The sequence below is a fragment of the Coccomyxa subellipsoidea genome (assembly GCF_000258705.1).
Source record: "Coccomyxa subellipsoidea C-169, whole genome shotgun sequence".
Classification (NCBI taxonomy): Eukaryota; Viridiplantae; Chlorophyta; class Trebouxiophyceae; family Coccomyxaceae; genus Coccomyxa; species Coccomyxa subellipsoidea.
This window is the reverse complement of record NW_005178023.1, coordinates 251989-267069: the sequence shown is the minus strand read 5'-3', so window position 1 is coordinate 267069 and position 15081 is coordinate 251989. Positions and strand designations below refer to the sequence as shown.

The window sequence follows — 15081 nt, the reverse complement described above, 5'->3', positions numbered from 1 at the left end:
GCACCACGGGCCAGAAAAAGGCGAAAGGGCGACACTTCGTGGACTTGTCGGAATGGAAGGAATGTGACTTCAAAAGTAATGTCTGCACACGCACAGACAGTGCTGAATCAGAGCACCCGAAGCTCTAGAAAGGCCGATAACAGCAGCCGCCCAAGAATGGTCACGGACTCTGAAATGGGTGCAGCAAGTCTTCAAATTCAAAAACGCCCCGCGTGAGTTGAGGAATGAATTTATGTGATCTGGACCCCCTTGCAGCAAAGGCTGCACTCTCCCTTATTGCCATCTCAACTTCAGACTTTTCCCGCCCTGCAGACTTGCAGAGTCGATCCCCAGCTGACAGTCTCCCTGCTGCCAGGGACGGCTGGTTCATGTTCTGTCTGCCATTTTGAGGCCGTCTGCAGGCTCCAAGAAGTGATGGGTGCGGCTGTTATTTCACAAGTGACAAAGGTGGTGTGCGGCGCTGGCGATCGGGTGGCGGTGGCAGCTGCCTGGCAGCTGCCGTAGTTCGAGCAGGTGCAGCTGCGCGGAAGCTGCAAGAGTCGGGGCGGGTGCAGCTGCCTAGCAGCTGCCGCGGTAGCAGGCGTTGGGGCGGCAGCCGCCGTCATCGCAGTCCACTGAGCAGCCGAAGGAGGTATAGTCTGTGCATGAGTCTGCGTGCAGAACAAAAACATCACCATTTCATGCTCAAAGTAGATTTGATGTTTGCGGCCGAGACTGCTCACATGATGAGCGAGTGGCTCACAGGCAGCATGGCCTATCCCTGGTGACAAGCACAGACCGTGTAGTATGCAGACACCCTGGATGCTGTGGAGCTGGAGAGTCTGTGTATCATTGACCTGGCAAAATACCTGCAAGCCTCTCCTACATCCGCCACCAGCATGCGCTCTTTACCAACACACAACGGGCCCGTCTACATTCTTTGAATGGTGGCAAGCTAGGCAAGTGCTGCCCACTTGGTGCAGAAGAGTCAAATTCTTAGAAAGGCTACAGACTCTTGTCTGCTACATACCTGTGAGGCCACGCGCGCGGGCGGTCGCCTGGCACTTGGGCAGAATGTTGCCCATGCCGCAGCCGGTGCACTGGTTATAGCCACTCGTGCCGCGCGTGGGCGTGCAGATGTTGACTGCGCATAGGACAAACACAATTATTGCCACTTTAGAGGGGCTATGAGCTGAGGCCAAGGGTTGGCAAGATGCTTGATTAAGAAACCCGCCAAGTCAGCTCCCGTGAGCGCCCAATAAACAAGCGGTGTGGCTAGGCTTCGAGGTATTGGACTGGCCAGCGCAAGTTCTTTTCTGAGCACACAGCCTCATCTGACTGCGGATTGTCTGTAAGATGAGATAGAACGCATAGCCAAGGGCTTGCACCAATCAGCCATAAAGCAGCTACAGAGTGTCTATTAAGCCAGAGATCTTGGTGTGGAGCAGAGCGCGCACATGTGATGCCGTTGCCAGCAGTGTCCTTGCAGGTGCAGCGGCCTGACAAGACGAGGTCAGCATTGTTGTAATAATAGCGGTATGCTTGGGCATCTGCCTGGATGAGGCATGCTGCCAGCAGCGCCAGTGTGACCAGAGCAACGTTGCTGACTCTCGTCGCCATCACTGCCTGCAAGAAGAGTAACGAGTCTGTGATGCACAGTCGAAAGACAAGCAGGACTGGTCTCCTGCTCTGCACCATTCTTCGATGGCAAGGCAGAGCTCTACTTGCGAGTTCACCCGCGCAAGTGACAAAGCGCGCAGAAGTTTGTACGTCAGTGAGGAAAATACAGCATCAAACGTGATTGGATGCAAGCTGGACGCAAGTGTGTGACACTTGGTGCAGATGTCCACGGCACGGCTGTGATGACGATCACTAGATACAAAGGCAGATTGCACGATATAACGCACAAAAGGGATGCTAGGGAAGAGTGATAATCGTGCTGCTAGTCTAAAGGGGGCAATCCTTATGCGCAGCCAGTCAGAGCCGCATAAAAAGGGTGTCGTGAAGGTTACGAGATGCGGGAGAGGGCCTGCACCTTCGATCGTGGGCTGGATCTTTGCGTAGTCCCTTCTAAAGCCTCCCTGGACGTTCTACAGCTCTTGCACAGTGTCCTTTGTGGGAAATTGTGTCAAAGGCGTCCAGAGATCAGTGATGGATCCGTCTCGTAAGCCCCACATGACACTGTGCTGAGTCATTGGGAAGGAACGCCGGCCGGCGAAGCGCAACACCTGCAAAATTTTGCCACAGCAGCTACAACATGTTCGAAAGCGATTAAAGTCGCAAAGCATCAGTCGACAGGAAACATACAGTTTGCAACGAGACCGACTATCCAGATCAAGGGTCAGTTTGTGCCGACAAAACCGCAACTTCTTGCGGCAGAAGGCAGGAGCGGTTGTGATGTTGACATCAACAGGTAAGTTTGCCGGAGAAAAATGCATCCAATGAATTTTAAAGATTCGGTGGTGCATTATACAGACACATGCGCAGGGTCCTGCATGTTTCTTCTCCTTTGAGATCTTCTCTGAAAGCTAATGGTGGGGTCCTGAGTGTTGCACACCTGTAATGTCCGGCTGATTGACAACTTACAGCATGGGGCCATCTTTAGCACGGGACCACCATTGGTTTCTTTTCATCGTAGGTGCACCAAGAAAGAGCTGGAGCGTCAGCTTACGAACGAAGGGCCTGAGACGCCTGGAGCTCAGGGCCGGTATGCAACTCTTAGGGGACCCTGATACCCTGCACGTGGACATCGTCAAGTTCCCTGCCCGTCTGCGCGAGGACAAGTCCTACGGTGAAGAACACCTCAAAGAAGGTGCAAAGAGTTTGAACAGCCCTAGAGTATAGGTGCTTTTTCCGGAAGTGCACATGAAATAATGACGTCGAGTGCAAGAAGCCTGTGCTTCTAACAAAGCGAGTTGGCAGCAACATCTGAGCCTTTTCCTACCACCACGCAAATAATTACTTTGAAAATCGCTGCTCTGTGTGTCCGGCAGCTGACTGGAAGCAGGCTCGGCAGCATCTAATCGCTGCAGCTCTAGCCTCCAGGCTTGGCATGCTTGAGGCACAGTTTCAAAATGGGAACGCAGATGCTAGCATCTGCACGGCGGACGTCCCTGCTGCTTCTACAGACAGTCAGCCACGGAGCAATGGGGTGTGTTAAGGTATCACAGTTGCACCCTCTGCTCGAAAGCAAGTTGCTGCCTGATCTCAACGCTTGTGTTGCCCTTGCAGATGGGTCTTAACGGGAAGGCTTACCACATTTGAGTAGGTTATAAGATGTTCCTCTGCTTGTGTACATGTGAGCGCTCGGAGGATAGCAATAACCCTTGCCCTATGCGCAGTTGCCTTCAACTTCCGCAGAAACAGACAAGCTCTTGTGCAGCAGTCCGGTCTCGAAGTGCAGAAAGATCGGGCAGTTTCTGACATGCGTACTTGCTTGTGTGCACCTGAAAATGCTTGAGGAGAGCAGCCCTGCCAAATCCTCAAGTGACGTAGAGAGTGAGCCTGGAAGCACCTTGTCAGAAGGGTCAGTTCTCATGATCATATCTTTGACAGGGATTGTTGTTAGTCCATGTAGGGTCTGTTGTTGCCTTACAGCCCAAGGTTGTCCCTGAACCTCCAGGACATATGCCTGTACTGTGACAAAAGACCGGAGCGGAATAAAGCTCCTAGGACTTGAAGCTGCACGTTTAAAGTCTCTTGGTTATGTTTTGAAATGAAGGGCCACCCTCGAGCTTCTGTTTGTTGAAGTGGCTTTGGGCGTGTTTGCGTGCAGCCTCTTCATGGCAAATTCTGCGCCAAGATGAGACTGCGCTGATGGATTGCAAGTCGGCAAGGGAGCTGCTTGCAAATAGGCCAAGGATGTTCAAGAAAAAGCAAGCCAGCCCTAAAAATCCTTGAAATGATATCTGATAGCCCCGGCTGGCAGGGGGCGGTATAAAATACTGAGCACTATGCCCCCGGTTGATTGGGATATGTGGCAGCCTTCAGCTGCAGATTTGTCTGCATGAGCACCTTGCCGCAGGCAGGAAAAGCACGTAATGAAAAACCTGATAGTGCTTTCAGATGCTGAGTGATCAAAAGCAACTGTTAGCTTCAGCATGGCTATTGCTGTGGATGTCTTCTGTACATTTGGCTCTGAGCAACCCCCATGCAGGTTTCAGAAATTGTTATGATTGCATAGAGGTGCAAGGAAAGGGGTCCTTTAGGAATCAGGGATTGAATTATATGACTTTGAAGTGCTGATGGCAGCGGGCCAGCAAGAGCTGTCCGTGTATCCTAACGGATATTGCTGAGTTGTAAGAGGTAAACAATATCAGATGCCCAAAGCAAAGACTTGGAGTAAGGGGCGTGCTCGAGAGTCTCTAGACAGCTGCTGAGCGCAAGCAAACATCTGCAAACGCTCATGCTCATCTGCATCATTGAGTTGCATGCACAATGTCCCGCAAAGATAGAGTTTGGCAAGCCTACGCCCACTGGCTGGCAGCTGCCAAGTGAAATGGCTGCCAAGGTGAATCCTGCCTCCTGAAACGTCTATCATGAGCGCTGGGAACTTTACAACAAATTTGATTTATGATAAATTGCACGATGACTTGCCATCTGCGCGCAACGGCACTAAGGTCATTCCTGGCGGCTCGAAAGCAACACGATGTTAACACCAACAGGTGATGAATCACTGATGATAGACTCCGGGTCAACATCCTGCCGTGGGTCCAGAGGGTACTAAAACTATAGGGGTTAGGTTTTAGTAACCCCTGGTGGGTCAGATCCAGGGGTCTCCAATTGATTGAATGTAGGGGGCCCAGCAGAGGGGTCCTTCCTGAGGAGTGCCGTTGATGGCGCCATTCACTCAGCTGACTATATCTGGGATCCAAACCTTGAAGGGGAAGCAGAGCTGGTATCAAATCAACCCAAAGGTACTTTCTGCACGAACTGAACGGCTGTGCACCCCGATTGCGGAATATTAACAAGCCAAGATATTTGCACGCCAACCAGGGGCTGACCGAGCCAGCTCCCAACGTGTCTCAGTAAGAGGCAGCAGAGCTTAGCTTTTGTGACAGGTGCTGTTTCATCTTAGTGTCGCGTGAAAAGGTTTTGACAGGCGCATTTGGCAGAAGTCACTTTGGGTTTGCTGCTTCCTGAACGAACGACATGCACACCTAACAAACCCTGGATGATCCCGTATCTGCTGCAACTTTATCGTGACTGTCCAAACGAAGTGCAACGGGGTTGACAGGACATGGAGTGGAAAGCCAGGATACAGCAGACGAAAGGCGTGAGACCCTTGCTGGATCAAGACGTTATGGCGGCCTTGGGAGATCCTGAAAGCCTGCCGATGAAAATCATCGATGAAAATCATCAAGTTCCCTACCCATCTGAAAACTGCCCATCTTGGCGGCAGTGCTGGTATGTTCCAACGCTTTGTCACGAGCTGATCTCCTTTTACGAATCACGCAGAAGCACACGTTCTGGTAAGAATGGCATATCAGCAACTTCTTGGAGCCTTATGAGATGCCCTGGGTGAAGTCTGGATTTACTGTGCAGAGGAGGGCGACTTGGCAGTTGTGCCAAAAGGAATGGACACAGAGAAAATGGAAGTTGACGACATTCGAATGCTCATCCAAGAGAACAGCTCAATGCTTTCCGACAAATATCTTGGCAGGTTTTACTGGAATGCAAAGAGCACATATTGTGCAGACAGCTTGGATGTTGCACTGAGTCAGGTACCTTGCCCTTGATCCGGCCGCGCAATTTGCACACACTCTTTCTGCTCCATAACGAGCCGTCCAAGACAGCCTTTCTTGGAGTTGGCAGCAGCATCAGTAGGAACCTTAGATGCACCCACCGCTTACAGTGCATTATTGGGACACATCAGCCTTCAGCCCCCTCACTTGTAGCGCTCATGCTGCAGGCGGTGAATGATTCAACACAATTTGAAAATTATGTCAAGCTGCGGACAAATGTCTATCACAAGTCACGGAGGATTCCTACCCTTCTCACCAGGCATGCTGGCAGCAGTGTAGTGGCTCTCCTTTACCACCACAGAGGATATCCAGAACAAAGCTGCTGCGTAGCTTCTTTGGCAGCTGACTGGACATTGACGAGGCAGCGCCTGGTTGTAGCAGCTTTGGCTGCTATGTACACATTACCAGACAATCAGTTTTCAATTGAGGACGCACCTGATGCCAAATGCAATTACCTGGTTGCTGCTGCCACAGCGGCAGAAAAAATTGACACAGGTACCTCGCATCCTGTCTCTGCTCGCCCTGTTTGATTCGCAACTCCAACTGCTGCTCTGTTGTGACTTTGCATAACTTATGAAGTACATGGAGTTCCTAGAGATCCAGCGATTTTTAAGGGAACGTTTTCTTTGCAGCAACAAATGCGCCAGAGGATGAAACGCCAGGAGAGCTAACCAGCGGCGGAAAGAAAGGTCTGAAGAGCGTCTCATCAGGAGGTGGGATTTGCACATTCATACCCTCAGTGCATGTTTCCGATAGATGACTAATAGATGACAAATGGCAGTTTATGCCATGAATATGTAGCCTAATGGCGTTTCTGCTAATGAGACATCGAAGGTACCGTCAAATGGGACATCAGAATGCCAGAAAAACATGACTCCAAAGGCTTGAACAGAGCTCATGTGGCCTTCTTCCAGGTTCAGCATGGGAGGACGTATCCAAGGAGGAAGCTGCTTAGAGGTGTCGTGAGCCAAGGAGAAGAGCAGGGACTTCAGCCCCATGATTTTGCAGCCATGTGTGAACGGATAAATAGGGCCATTTTCCGAATCAGATCCTGAATAGGCAAGCCTGCAATAGCCTAACGGTGTCGACCAGTGATTGGATGCCCTTCCGTTGCCAGTCAGCCTTTTCTTTCTGGCATCTGCTGCCAAGTCTGCAATTGAGTGTTCCATTTGCGTTGTCCACTCACAGTGATGCCAAGCTTGCATTGCCTTTGTTTATGTTCAATGCAAGCTGCAGCTCAGAGTGTGTGCAGGCCTGTAACACAGTGTCGAGAAAGCTTTTGAGCTCCGCTGTAGATAAAAGCGCACCAGCCGGCTGAGGATGACCTTGGGATTACAAATGTGCACCATGCATTCGACTAAAATTTGTTTTGCCTGTTCTGCAAATTATGTGGCAATCTGTTGCACAATGCTGCACGATGCAAAAGCCTGCGAGAGTCACAACACTGAACTGTCATCACGAAATTGCAGCAATACTGGCACAACATCTGACAATTTCTCAGTGATCAGCGTTTCCTCTTTACAAAAATAATTTTGGTGCCATTCACGCACCGCTGCAGGAGCTTTGGAGCCAGCAAGACGCACGATATCTAGCCATGCACATTTGGACCCTTGAAGGCTGCTGCAATTGCTCCAAGTTGGTTTTGTTACGTCTTAAGTCAGCTTTCCAATATTGGCTTACCTTGAGTCACCCGTGACTATACCTTCCTCAAACCCACGGAAATATATCTACAACATTGTGGACATTGTGGAAAAGTTTGAATCAGCCCCATCATGATTATTACATGATCCTAGGTTTATATCTTGCAAGAAGCTTGATCAGCAAATACCAGTGCTAGCTTTCAGCTTGTCATCACCTGTAGATTCGTGAAGCTTGAGGAATTTATCACATGATTGCAGTATCTGGTCGCTTGTAAAGTAGGAGGAAGCACACTGGAGGTGTCTCATTAGTTCACGTGGGGGCATGGCTAGATGGGGAGAATTGCAATCATGCATTCAAACACACTCCCAACCTCGCTACCTCACAGCACGCGCGATGACTCAGTCAAGCTATTTTCGGATGGAGCTCACGTTCTCTTGATGCCAGCTCTAGATTCCTCAGAGTACAATTCGATTTAGCTATAATTAATCCTGATAATTGCTTTCTGCAATCGACGCGCTAAGGACAGAGGCCATCAGGCGTCAACTTTGAGCACCAGCCATCACGTTTCCATACAAGATGACGACACCGAAGGCCGACGACGGAGTCCCAAAGTACCCACATCCAGCAGTCCCCGACTTTGCTCAGCCCAAGAATGGCAACGGCAACAAGGTGACAAGCGCGTCGAGATCAACTCTGACTTTGCACCTTTGTACATCGCTTCCCTCTGGTGATCAACCGGCTGGCGGATCCAAATCGAGCCAAAACGAGCCAAAAGAATCAAAAGTGCATCCGTTCGTTTACTTTGGACAACCGACACTCCATAGGCATCGATTGTTCACCGTTCAGAAGCCCTTCCAAAACGGACGTAGGCAATCCATCCTGTCTGTTGCAGCAGCTCCTTCTGTGTCGCATCATAACGCGTAATCAAAAACAAAAATGTGCTTCAATAAAAGGGAGAGACCACGGAGCGTGCAAAGGAGAAGCTGGAGGAAGGCAAGGAGAAGTTGCAGCAGACGGGCGAGAAGGCCAAGGTGACTTCTCCCTTTCTTGCTCGAAGTGTGGGATCCGCTGCTGAGATGCCGCCAACTTTTCGCGCCTCGTCTTAATCAAAACCATTCTCGTCGAGCCTGTGGCCATTTAGGCCGATCTCGTCTTCCAAACTGCTGTTGCAAAACTTTGACTGTGGCTGAAACACAACCAAACGAAGCCCTTCCGTTTGACCCTGTCTCTGCTGCAACCTGCTGCGCAGGAGGCGACGAGGAGCGCAGCACAGCGTGTAAAGGAGACTGCTGAGTCAGCCAAGGAGAAGACAAAGGAGACAGCTGAGGCTGCCAAGGAGAAGACATCTCAGGCTGCCCAGAAGACCAAGGAGACCACCTCATCAACCACCCAGGTGAAGGTTACATGCATGATCTTGGCCGCATGCTTATACTTTCAGTGCTGAGGTCAATTAGGAAAGGCACGTTGCTACTCTGCAGCAACATGCTTAAGACCCTGCTTGTGTGATGGTATGGTTTTCCTGCACCAAGAGATGTCTGCTGCGTGTCCATCTGACAGGATCTTGCACCTCAGTGATCATGTCAGGCTGCATTGCAATCTTCTGTTGGACACATTTGAGCCTGTAGTAGCGTGCCAGGCAAGCCCGTTGGACGTACAAGAGCACTGCGGCAGATGCAATTTCCATGGTTGGCCTGGACCACTACCATTTTCTCCTGCATGCATTTGTGGGGAGTGGTGCGGCCACCGTGCGTAGGTTGACGGCAGTGCTGAATAGATCTATGGGCTGCTTTGACAGGGGCATGGTCCCTCCTTCACTGAGCGCGTCAAGGAGGCCATCGGCCTGAAGGGCGCGGAGCACGTGCCTGAGGTAGTTCCCTCTGCCCACATTTGCATTATTATTAATAACATTTTTATTATTATTATTATTACATGGTCGGCGAACCCAAAGCCAGAGGCCATAGGGCATACACGCAGGGCGTCTGGAGCCACATCTGCGGGGCCTGCAGTAGTCTGCAGCCTGTCATGATAATGGATACTCACACATGCGCTTCTGCATGTGCTTCACTTGAATCGCCATGCTTTATTTGCCTGGCTGCTGTAGACACTTAGCTATGGGCAGATCACTGCAGCATCTTGTATCTTCTTGATGGCACAGACCATCCATGCATAATCTTTTCATGATGTCATGCAGCAAGTTTTGGCTTCGTGCAGTGCATGCAAGATACATCAGAAGGTGTCCGCTGATAAACGGCTTGTACAGATACAAGTCCTGGCGGATGCAAGCACAGGCTGACATCATGCTCTGCGCCAACCACACCAGGCGGCATGTGCCTTGATGCATAGCCGCTAGAGGAGCAGAGGTCCTGTGAGTATGAAGCACCAATGCAGGAAGAGCTTGTACAAGTAACAATGACGATACTGTGGTAAGATTAGCAATGCTCACAAATGGAGCAACTGGCGCAGGCGGACAAGTTCCAGAAGGCGGAGGATTTCACGGAGGAGGCCAAGCGGGCAGCTCGCGAGGCACACCTCAAGGCCGAAGAAGCTCTGCACAAGCAGGCTGAGGCACAGGCAAGCATTCTCTCACTTGCTTCCTCGATCTATTGTGGCATCAGGTGGATGAAGAGGGCGGTTATTTCAGCATCATCGTTTATTGATGCCTGCTTTTCTGCCAATAGGGCTGTTAACGTCTCATCAACTCCGGAGGTTGGGCAAAGGCTTGGAAGCGACCAAAAGGCTTCCCAGATGTCAAGTCATAAGTGCACAGAAGCCACATTTTTCTGGTCTTCTGCAGCAACACCTGCAGAATTCGTTGGGACACCATAAATCCAGCTATTTTATATGGCTTCGCTCAATGTACTTCAGCACAAAAATTACGGCCGTATTGGCTCCAGATGTCGTATTTATTAAAGTTCTGATTGCAGGCATTCAACGAGCGGGCTGCCAAGGACCGTGGCAAGAGCCGCTCCGAGGCCGAGCGCCTGCAGGAGATCAAGAAAATGGTGCGCACCATCTTCAATGCACTCAGTCAAAGCCGAATTTAACATCTGTCAGCCAACACATTCTATAAAGCCCTGAATCCCACATCTGGGCTTGAAACAAACCCTTCCTTACAAATAAAGATGGCCACATGGCATCGCTTCCAGCCAACTCAGGGCGGGCCTGATGCCTGACTCTGAATCTTGAGCCTTGCTGAATGGGATAGCATGGAATTGATAGGATGATGGCCGAACCTGCATAATTATCCAGCCTTCAACGAGGGTTTGTAAGGTGGTCATTTGATCTTGCCAGCCTGTCGAGAAGACTGGATATGCACCCTCTCTGGGATGTCTTTGCAACGGCACAGAAAGGGCATACATTCCCAGCCGTCATCGAATGTGCTGGCATGCTCGATGTCTTATAGGGTTGGGGTTTTGGAATCTGGCGAGTACATCAAGGGGTATGGTTATGGCAGCCTTGTCTGTTGGATGCACCTCGCCTCTTCGCAGGGAAGGCGTGTTGTGGTAATTATAGTAATGATACTGATACAAGGAATCTACACTTTGGTGAGCGCCTGTGAAAATGACATGTGCAGGAGGAGCAGGCTGCGCAGAAGCGGGCGGAGTTTGATCGCGCCAAGAAGGCGGCACACCAGAAGGTGGTAGAATACGAGGCTCTGCGCAAAGAAGCCGAGAAGGAAGAGGCTGAAGTGCGCGACAATAGCCGGTTCATTGAGGAGAAGAAGCACGAGGTTGAGGAGAAGAAGGTAACTTCATTTTGACACCTGCTGGCACCTGCTGTTGCATGCCGCCACATGTGCTGTGTTTCATCTTGCATATCTCCCTGTACTGCATTGCATCCTCAATGTGTTCTTATAAAGCCACATCCCTGCACCCAGTGAAAGAGGGTGTCTATCTCTTCTTCCACTCTTTCCAAGCAAGCACTGGCAAGGGCCTCTTGCGTTGTGCCAGATTATTTGACCAGTGGAAGGTGACTCGTGGCTGTTTCACAAGTCTGAATCTACTGGAGAGCGTGTGCTTAGGGGGTCGGTGTCTTTTTTTGCGCTGCGAATTTTGGAAGACATTTTATAAGTATTGGCAAGTTTGAATTCAAGTTTCCCACGACCAATGAGCGCTGCCCGCCTTGGCGCCCAGAAGGAGGTTGGGCTGCTGGAGAAGGGGATGAGCTCGATCAAGCAGACGCTGTCGGCCCTGCTGCACCCCTCCGGCCAACCCCAGACCACCTACGACGATGCCATCGCCGGAGCCTGGGGACGCGTCGACCAGAAGAAGGATCAGGTGCGAGAAAAAATTGGTCTTTACTTATATGTTGTATCAATAGAAAAGATTGGATGGCGCGAACGCAGACCAGAAGAAGGCCCAGGTGCGGCATTGCACTTGTACTCTGCTGAAAATTAGGCTTGGTCTGACAAGAGGTAGAGATGAGAAAGCACCGCGTCCGACCTCACCTGGGATCTTAGTCTATGACAGCATGATCAAATTCACAGCATGCCAGCATGTGCACATAATTTTCTTTTGTCATACACCAAGTTGAGTCACGTGAGTGTTGAGTGCAAAGATTCTGGTTGCATAATCCCCTGACAGATTCCTGTGGCACAGAAGATGGAGTCAAAGGAGACGTATCCATCATGCATGTGTCTACCCTTGGTTTGAGCAGGGCACCACTAAATTTAAGCCTGATGAAGGTGTCTGGGAGTCATCACTTGTAAGCGCTGACATGGCAATGTGTTGGCAGCACCCCACCATAAAACTGCAGCTGAGCAGACCAGATTTTGTCTGCTGTCGCCTATATGTGGATGAGTCATCAATAGCAAGCGCTGACATGGCGATGTGTCAAAAATTGCAGGCGCAGCTGCCGCGGCGCGAGTGGGAGGAGGCGGACGCAAAGGCCAAGGAGCTGGAGGAAGCTGCGCGCGAGGCCAGGTCAGCATGCTGACTTACCCATGAATCATCATTTGACTCATCACATTACTCATACTCAAAGCCAATGTCTGCGTCTATGCTGTACATGTAGCTTGTTCCCAGGTCTCAGCCCATCAAAGCAGGTAGATGTGCATGCGCTGATGGTTGAGACATCGAGGCGAAGCTGTCTGTGAGCAGCAGCTCACCTGCATGCTCTGGCCAGGTTGTCGTTTCTCCGCTGTCATGAAGAGAGATATGTAGTAAAGAAATCTGGCTGGCTGGCGGGGGCGGTATAAGCTGAACATTGTTTCCAATGCTGATTGGGTCTTGCTTGGATCCAGATCTGGCGAGTCCATCAAGGGGCAGGATTGTGGCAACCTTTGACTGCGGCATGTCTGCAGGACAGCACCTAGCCACTTGGCAGGAACAGCTGGTAATTATCAATAATTATAACAGTGTTAAAAATGAGATATACCGCCTAGTGCTCAGTATTCTGTGTGGTGGGACAGGCGCGTGGCGAATGAGAAGCTGGAGAGGCTGAAGGCAGTGGAGAAGGAGATCCAGGATGCAGAGGCCGAGGCACAGAAGCTGGAGCAGGAGAAGCAGCACAAGGTGAGTTGATGGCCATATGCTCTTCTCTGACATTGCCGTGAGTGTGGCTCCCCTTGTGGGCTTGTGTGGGCTCATGGAGGCCTTTGGGGCTGCCTCAAGTGCATGGGAAATGTCCATGAGAGGGCAGAAGAAGAAACAGAGCATTTGTCCTGCAGATCGTAAGCAGCCATTCTCCTGCAGCGTTTTTCCTGCTGCGTGCTAGGGCCTTAGTCAATAGGCGTTGCCTATGATTCCCTCAGGAAGGGCAAATGCACCGAGCTAATGTCATACAATCGATTTGTGCACAGGCAAAGGAGGCTGAGCGCAAGCAGGCTGAGCTGGAGGATGCGAGGCAGGCGCTGGAGCGCAAGAAGGCCGAGGAGCAGCGCGCAGAGAAGGAGCTCCAGCAAGTCGAGGACCAAATCAAGGGTGCGCGCTCAACATCCCAGTCTCAACTGTCTGAGCCTCAGACCTCTTCCAGATGTTCTATCAGCCCTTTGTGCCCCTTAGATACACCAATGGGTGCCGTGTATACAAGCATGTTGCTCTGAGGGCCGTAGGGACGGATTGCACACATAATGACAGCTATGTGATTTTTGATTATGTAACGGTCAGGGGTTCGTATTACTCCACATGGCCTCTTTGCATGACAGCGCTCACACACTATACATTGTGTAGTCTGCATGCTTGAGCGCGAATTGAATGCCATGCGGGACGATATCACGACGCCCTGTGAACCCGTGAAGATGCCCGACAGAGTACTTTAGTGGGCACAGAAATGATTCCCCTGGATGTGCACCGTTGCCATTCATGGATACACAGGGGGCCTTTGCTGTCGGGTTGGCAGCGTCTCATGTCGCTCCATGGGTGGCAATGTGCAAAAGAAGCGATAGGAGCCTGTCCTGCTGGGCGGGCACTGGTGCTGCAAGATGTGCATATCCTGTGCAGTGACTGCATCGCGTTCCCTTCTGTCATGCAGATGCATGCGTTGCGCAGTGCAACAGCAGTTTTGATCAGTCCTGCCAGGCAGGCAGACCAGCTGCTGTGAAATGTTCTACAGTTCCTGGCATGCAAGTGCAATTCTGGTGCGCAGAGCAAGCCAAGCAGGCCGAGGAGAAGATCAAGGAGACAAAGGCCAAGCGAGAGGAGTTCGAGGAGAAACGCGAGCACCTGAACGAAGCTTCGCGCGAAGCCGCGCGCGCGATTGCCGATGCGAAGGAAGCCAAGGCGCAGGAGAGCCGCCTGGCAGCTGCTGCCAAGTCGCACCAGAAGGTTGCCGAGACCGAGGAGCAGACGGCCGCGCGGGTGAGGCACAGAAGTTGTCATCCTTGTTTATCCCTGCCTGAGTGAGAAGGGGCGGACGGCTGTGCGGATGAGGCTCTTGTCTGTGATCCTTCGCACTTCTGTTGTGCTGGAGGGAGAAGGGCTGTGAGGGTGCCCACAAGAATATTCACTTGCATGCATGCAGCTGAAAGCCTGTTCAGTGAAAGCATGTAAGTTGCCGACGCCGGCTGCGGTGGCGTCGGCTCCATTGACTGACCTATACACATGCGTGACTGACCATGACTGAGCGGGTTCCGTCACCGCACAGCTGGCGTCAGAGGCGATGCGCGCGAAGGAGGAGGCGGAAGCTCTCAAGAAGAAGGAAGAGGAGCTGTGGGCAAAGGCCAAGGCGGCTGGCCGCGCGGGCGATGCCGAGATAGAGTCCAAGCTGCAGCAGATGCAGATCCACATCTCCGAGCGCTCCGCTGTGGTCAAGCAGGAGGAGTGAACGCGCCCGTAGACGTGCGCTGCAGTGCAGGAGTAAGCACTGTTGAAGACGCGCGTGCTAAACACACAGCAGGGATTAATAGTTGTCACAGATGCATACGGTGCACGCACAGGAGTTTGACTGGGCAGTAAGAAGAATATGCAGCGTCCCCTAGAGCAGCGTGTGGGCTGTGTGTGGTGTGCTGGAACTATATGGCATCCAAGAGTAATCCCTAGAGTGCTTTGAGATAGTGACAGGCTTGATTCATAGGGTCAAAAACGCGCCCGCAAACGCATAGGGTGCCTGCGCATGTAGAGAAGGGAGTGGCCTTTAAGGCAAGTGCAGGGTTTCCCAGGGGGGTCGGGGTAAATGTTGCTCAAGTATCAACGTGAGCATGTGATTTAGGCAGTGACATGCTGGATTGGTGGGGTCTTGAGCTAAAGGATCAGTCGATCAGGTTTTCAAGGGGTTTAGT

The 15081-nt window shown here is 51.5% G+C and overlaps 2 protein-coding genes across 2 annotated transcripts; one reads left to right on the top strand and one right to left on the bottom strand.

Annotated features, from left to right (window-relative positions):
- Window positions 1-558: 558 nt before the first annotated feature.
- On the bottom strand, window positions 559-1599 carry COCSUDRAFT_59540 (hypothetical protein; the record flags this gene model as incomplete). Its single annotated transcript, XM_005643541.1, has 3 exons — window positions 559-650; window positions 1010-1123; window positions 1437-1599. The coding sequence occupies 3 exons, from the start codon at window positions 1597-1599 to the stop codon at window positions 559-561; spliced, it is 369 nt and encodes a 122-aa protein (XP_005643598.1).
- A 6341-nt stretch (window positions 1600-7940) lies between these two features.
- On the top strand, window positions 7941-14627 carry COCSUDRAFT_59539 (hypothetical protein; the record flags this gene model as incomplete). The annotated part of the gene is made up of 13 exons (XM_005643540.1): window positions 7941-8033; window positions 8318-8395; window positions 8614-8757; window positions 9160-9372; window positions 9828-9995; window positions 10289-10366; window positions 10939-11109; window positions 11498-11641; window positions 12210-12286; window positions 12775-12877; window positions 13165-13285; window positions 13950-14161; window positions 14448-14627. The coding sequence occupies 13 exons, from the start codon at window positions 7941-7943 to the stop codon at window positions 14625-14627; spliced, it is 1782 nt and encodes a 593-aa protein (XP_005643597.1).
- Between the last annotated feature and the right edge of the window lie 454 nt (window positions 14628-15081).